Source organism: Triticum dicoccoides, chromosome 4A, assembly GCF_002162155.2.
Source record: "Triticum dicoccoides isolate Atlit2015 ecotype Zavitan chromosome 4A, WEW_v2.0, whole genome shotgun sequence".
Classification (NCBI taxonomy): Eukaryota; Viridiplantae; Streptophyta; class Magnoliopsida; order Poales; family Poaceae; genus Triticum; species Triticum dicoccoides.
The window spans coordinates 605,466,452-605,472,819 of NC_041386.1; the positions used below are offsets into that span (position 1 = coordinate 605,466,452).

At 43.5% G+C, this 6,368-nt stretch overlaps 1 protein-coding gene across 1 annotated transcript; it reads left to right on the plus strand.

Annotated features, from left to right (window-relative positions):
- Positions 1–36: 36 nt before the first annotated feature.
- On the plus strand, positions 37–4,494 carry LOC119287255 (la-related protein 1B-like). Its single transcript, XM_037566777.1, has 5 exons — positions 37–559; positions 685–940; positions 1,032–1,122; positions 3,267–3,353; positions 3,703–4,494. Exons 1-5 carry the CDS (start codon positions 100–102, stop codon positions 3,970–3,972), a joined length of 1,164 nt encoding a protein of 387 aa, XP_037422674.1. The 5' UTR covers positions 37–99; the 3' UTR covers positions 3,973–4,494.
- The last annotated feature ends 1,874 nt before the right edge of the window (positions 4,495–6,368 follow it).

The window sequence follows — 6,368 nt, forward strand, 5'->3', positions numbered from 1 at the left end:
CCCGCCGATGATCAAGATGGTGCCTTTCCCGCCGTTCGTTCCTTCCTTTGTTTGCGCGATTGATTCGGTAGCTGTGTGGTATCTTGCTCTTTCCAGGCCATGGCGAACCAGTCCAACTCGCCCCGGCACGGCGGCTCCGGGACGCACCACGGCCGCCACAAGACGGCTAGGCGCGGGGGCTCCGGCGGCAGCGGCGGCGGTGGGGACCACTCCCCGCGGGATCAACAGGAGAGGGGCGCAGGCGGCTGGGACCATGGCGGCGGCGGGAGGGGTGGCCAGAGAAGCCACCACAACAACGGCGGCAGGAGGGGCGGTGGCAACGGTGGCCCGGGCGGCCCAGGAGGTGGTGGAGTTTCTCACCACGGAGGGTTTGGGGGCCGCCGGAGAGGCGGGTTTGATGGTGGCTTCTACCGTGGCCCAGCAGCAATGGGCATGGGGCCGTACATGCGGGGGGCACCGCCGCCGCCCCCTCCGCTGACCGTCGCTCCTCAATTCATGGGCCCCCCTCCTCCCGGCTCGCATGTGCGAGCCTTTGCTGGACCGATGATGGCGTTCCATGGTGAGGTTTTACTTCTCTCGTATTGCAGATATCGCATTGCATCTGCTTTTAGTGCTGCTGATGTAGTGATGTACTCCATAATCTGCTGGTATTGATCGATTGTCACTATGGTGTGCCATGTCCAGATATGCCATCGCCCGTGTCTCCTGTTTCCCCAATGTACTTTGTTGGGCCTCCGCCGCTTCCGGAGGCTCTCAGGGGAATGTTCGCACCTCATATGGTCGGGCCACCTGCTTATCCCTACTTCCAGCCCCAGGCTGAGCTTGAGCCTGAACCTGAGCCTGAGCCTGAACCTGAGCCTGAGCCTGAGCCCAAGGCTGATCCGGATTCTGAGGCTAATCCCCGCCAGAAGCTGCAGAAGCAGTTTGAGTTCTACTTCAGGTTGTTACACTGATTTTTTGCATCATTGAGTTAACTGTCGGCCTGTGGCTGTACTTCTGTGTTGCTGATACCCATGTTCTTTGATCCACAGCAAGGATAACTTATGTGGAGATGTTTACTTGCGGCAACATATGGATGAGGAGGGCTTTGTATCGGTCCCTTTTATGTCAACTTTCAATAAGGTCATCATATTTACTGTTTTTCCTTAACTTGCCTTTCGAGACCGCCGATTAACATATGTGTATGTACTTTTTCAGTCACCATGCCTTTGCGTTGCATCATATTAAATACACTAGATTGTTGATCTTTTGATCTTTATTATGCACATGAATGTCGACTTCTGTTTGTAATTGCATTCTGTTCTGACTAGGTTATATGAGATGCTAGTAACTATTGGCTGCTGGATTTTCTGTTAAGCTTTCTTTCAGGCACTATAGATGCTTATTCTCTTCAAAATAAATTCTCTGGCTTGATGTTAAAGTAGTGATTTTTTGGTTGGATATTTGCGATTTTGCATCTGGTTTTTAGAACGACGGAATATTTCCTGCTCATCCCAGGCGTGGTGTGTTCCTCTCTGTGCCATCAGTTGTGTTGGGAGATGGTGCTTTATAGGAAATTGCTTTATTCTTCCTGGACCAGCATGAATATGCCTATCATCTTCATGTCCTTTTCTGGTAGATTGTGTGAGTGGTAGTGCCTTGTGCGTGTGCATGCTCGAAGTAGTATGACGGAATATTTTCTGCCCATCCCAGATGTGGTGTGTTCTTCTCTGTGTCATCTGGTTGTTTTTGAGTTGGAAGATAGTGTTTTATAGACAAAGTGTTTTTGAGTTGGAAGATAGTGTTTTATAGACAAAGTGGTTGGACTCCTCCCTGGACCCTGCGAAAGCGGGAGCTACGTTCTACTGGCTGCTCTTAGATTGTGTTTTAGCATGAATACATCTCCTTTTTTGTTAGATTGTATGAGTGGTAGTGGCATTGTGCGTGTGCATGCTTGAAGTCAGTTTAACATGCCTTCGTTGTTTGTTGGGATGCTTATTGCTTTACACCTATTATATATAGAATGGATGCCTGCATACAGTTTTGCTGCAGGTTGAGTATATTACATTGATTGACAAGAGAAGAGGTAGCGAGTAGCAAGCTATATTGTGATTGAACTTAAGTATTTATGTCAGGAGTGCATTACCATGTTATCATGCATTGATTATGAATGCCAATCAAGTATCAGGGCACTTGTGTGTGTTCTATTTTTGGCAACTTTTCTTTAGATATTGATTTTAAAAAATCGAAGTCTTTACCTGGGGACAGGTATCTGATCTCTATCTGAATTCTGGTTGGCTGTAAGGTAGGAGTCAAGTCTTTACCTGGGGACAGGTATCTGATCTCTATCTGAATTCTGGTTGGCTGTAAGGTAGGAGTTTAAGTATAGCAGTATTGAATACTCCCTCTGTAAACAAATACTCCCTCCGTTCCGAATTACTTGTCGTAGATTTGTCTAGATACGGAGGTATCTAGCACTAAAATGAGTCTAGATACATCCGTATCTAGACAAATCCAAGACAAGTAATTCGGAACGGAGGGAGTACTGTATAAGACGTCTTATGTTTGTTTACGGAGGGAGTATTTAAAGAACATTGCAGTTTTGTGACAATAACCAGACATAGTAGACTCAGCTATTTTGTGCTAAATAAAAGTAGCATGTGATTAACGTACTATTGCTCCCTACACCACTTCTCATTGATAAGAGCCTGTAAAGTGTTGAAACATATCATTTCCTTTGTTGTTTATTTCTCTCTGAGGTATCACTGTGCTCAAGTACACTCAAATTTTTTTCATACTGCAATATTCTTGTGCGACTCCAATGGACTGGCAGTAAAATAGGGAGTACAAAGACAAAGGATGTGCTGTGTGGATAGTTTGTAGGTTAGCGGTCCTTCATTCTAGGTTGTTGTGGCAAGGCCATCCAGTATCTAATTTCACAAGTGTTCTGTGTTTTTTAGTTAAATCAGATGTGCAACCCTTGCTGTAATTTTTCTGCATACGTGACACTGCAGGCTTTTAGTTTTCTCCTTTAGTTGATCATGCACTAGATTATCGATGAATCTAGTCAACCTTGTTGCTTTGCTTTCCCTGTTGTTGCCAATTTTTCCCATTCACTATTTTTATTTGCGCGCTTGTGCATCCACAAAAAATGGCAAGGTACTTGGTCCTTTTGTTTTATGATGACACCATATGTATATACACCTATTCTGTGGATGTAAAAAGGAGGTTCAAGCTGAATATGTTTAAGAAGTCTGCGAACCGTGCTGAAATATCGTTTTTTGCAGGTCCGGGGAATCACTGCCGATATTCCTAACGCCAATTTGCAGTATATAATAGAAACAATTCAGTCCTCGTCTATACTGGAAGTGAAGGTACATACTATTACTTCACTCCTGTTTCAGCTATTTGAGGGCAAGTGGTGTGAACTATCGCATCTGTATGATATGGGGGTTCCTTCAATGCCCACAAATAAAGCATTTAATTTCCATTTAAACCGCACTAGAATAGTTTCCGCATTCATAAACATTCAACTAGAGTTGGTTTGGGACTCGACCAATAGTTAATAGCATTCATGACCATTGGACTAGGAATATTTCTGGCATTGATAGACACTGGGCTAGAATAATCCATTCCCTTCTCTAATGACCGAGTATTCAAACTTTTGAGACATAGAATAGTTTTTTCCACTAATGCAGGGCCTCGGTTTCTGTGTTGATGCAGGGCGACAAAGTTAGGAGGAAAGATGACTGGGACAAATGGTTAATTCCGAAAGAGAGCAACCCTAATATTCCGTCAAGCTCTGCAGCAGCTGTGCCAAGCCCCAGCACCAATGTGAATGATCTGACAGCACAGCTTGGAGGTGTGGGCCTGCAAGAACCAGCTGGCCCTAGTAGCACGGTGGACCAGAACCATCATGAGGTAGTCCAGAATGGATCGGCTTCCAGCAATAACCCAGCACCGGCAGCTGAAGAAAGCGCTGGTCAGCGCTAGCCACACACCGTCTCGTTATCACACCATGACTGCAAGGGTTTTTGTCCGAGCGCGAGTGACGAGAGTAGAAATGATGATGATACTTTGCGATTTTTGGAAGGTGGTATGCTTGCGGGGTTGCATTAGACTGACAAGCGGGTTCGTTTTGCGGGGTTGATGTGGCTTTCTGGTTATTGGTGAAAATCGGCCTACTAGCTGAAACGATAGGCGGCCAAACAAAAAGGTTTATCGTGTAGGGGGGCATCAAATGCGATGAGGGGGAGAAGCTGAAGAAGAGGATGGAAAGACGCTGCTGATTAGGGCTAGTTGCTTAGTGTGCGGTTCCCGACCGCTGTCGGTTATTTTGGCTATGTGGGTTATTGAAGTCCAAAACTCTGTCGGTTTCTTCCCCCCATTTGGATTGGATGTAAACCTCCATTTTTTGACGGAGGATGATGATGTGATGAACTCTCTTGTCAGCTGTTTCGCCAAACGAGAATGTTGTACAACTCCTTGGTGTACTATTTTACAGACATTTCCTCTCGTGTGCTGTGTTTGGTTGCACCCTCCCATGTGGCTCTGGGAGACGTTGTTGGTCGTGTTGTGTTATTGCTTGCTTCTCCTGTTGATGCATTGTTGCTCTAGTTTTTGGTTTCCAATTGCTTACGGTGTGCAGATGCTTTTGTTCTGCATCTGCGTGTCATTGGGTGGCGCTATGCTGGAAGTATGATGTATGCAATCCCAATGGAATTCCAGCAATTAGGATGAGCATGCAGTGGCGAGAAGCTGGAGCTACCAATACACGATCCACCAACAGTTTAAACCGTGAGGTACACCATGGGCAATGCCACCATCTGTGTGCTAATGCTGAATATTCTGATGGAGGCATCGTGCATTTAGGATGAGCGTTGCAATGCTGGCAATATGTATGCCATCTATATGCAGACCATGTTTTTCTTTTTTCTACTCTGTTCAGTTATTTTTATATATACCCCTAAAAAAGTTATTTTGAGATATATGCAGTAACAAATTCATTATAATAATACTGTAAAAGAGAGGAATTTCGGCATCATGCATTTAGGATGAGCGTTGCAATGCTGGCAATATGTATGCCATCTATATGCAGACCATGTTTTTCTTTTTTCTACTCTGTTCAGTTATTTTTATATATACCCCTAAAAAAGTTATTTTGAGATATATGCAGTAACAAATTCATTATAATAATACTGTAAAAGAGAGGAATTTCGGCATCATGCATTTAGGATGAGCGTTGCAATGCTGGCAATATGTATGCCATCTATATGCAGACCATGTTTTTCTTTTTTCTACTCTGTTCAGTTATTTTTATATATACCCCTAAAAAAGTTATTTTGAGATATATGCAGTAACAAATTCATTATAATAATACTGTAAAAGAGAGGAATTTCGGCGATTGGGATGAGCATACAGTGGTGACAAGCTGAAGCAGCTACACCTAACAGTATAGAGTTACTAGAATCTAGCTACAGGCCATACTGATCAACAATTGCAGCTGACGGTTGAACGCCAATTTCTGATGTTCAACCAAATGTTGCTTAACACTAACATGGGTGACATTGTGCACATTGTCTCTTCCTCTGTATCTGTAGACAAGAGAATGTAAACAAGGCACCTGAGGTATATGCTTTACGGGAAAAAGATCTGCAGAAAAGTCCAGCAAAAAGGAGCCGGAAGTGGAGTTTCTACTCCCAGCCTCCCAGGTGCATATATACTCCTACACAGTAAAATGCGAAAAATAGTAAATATATTTTTAAAATCTGATTTTGTTTTGTAACAAATATAGCTGAATGTTTCGCCTGCATGCGCATAGTCCGGGAACAAAAATATATTTCCTAATGCTCTATGAAAAATAGACACAACTGATGCTAAAAAAAAGAGAAAAGGTAATTTCGAAACCATTATATTTTGGAGCACTGTTTTTTTTAAAAAAAAATCAATGTCATTCCATCACAAAAATTTGCATGCAGTTAAAACATTCAGCAATGTTTATCCCCCAAAAAATATGATCTTATTTTTCAATTATTTTGCTATTTTTTTAGCATTTCACTGTTCATCCACAAAAAAGACACTTCCGCAAAGGACCATCCAGGAAAAATTCGGGCATCCAGGAAGAATTTGACCGTGTCTAGCTAGGAAATAGATGGACGATGAGGTAGTTAGGTTGGGTATCACATAGATGAGGTTTCAGAGAAGAAAGAGATGTGGTGATTGAGTGAGGGCATCACACTGCAGGCCTGAAGATTGTGTAGGTGAAAACATTGATGTGTTACTTTCTTGTCCAAAGTTTTGTCCCATCATATGCAAATTCTCATGCACTACCGTTTAGACGTTTTCGACTTCTAGTCAGATGTAATTTGGCATAGGCTACGGGACATGCC

Bases quoted from the DNA above. Each gene is read 5' to 3' on its own strand.
- LOC119287255 (XM_037566777.1), top strand. From the start codon at position 100: ATGGCGAACCAGTCCAACTCGCCCCGGCACGGCGGCTCCGGGACGCAC. The intron at 560-684 runs GTGAGGTTTTAC...TGCCATGTCCAG, and splicing joins ACCGATGATGGCGTTCCATG to ATATGCCATCGCCCGTGTCT. The intron at 1,123-3,266 runs GTCATCATATTT...CGTTTTTTGCAG, and splicing joins TTATGTCAACTTTCAATAAG to GTCCGGGGAATCACTGCCGA.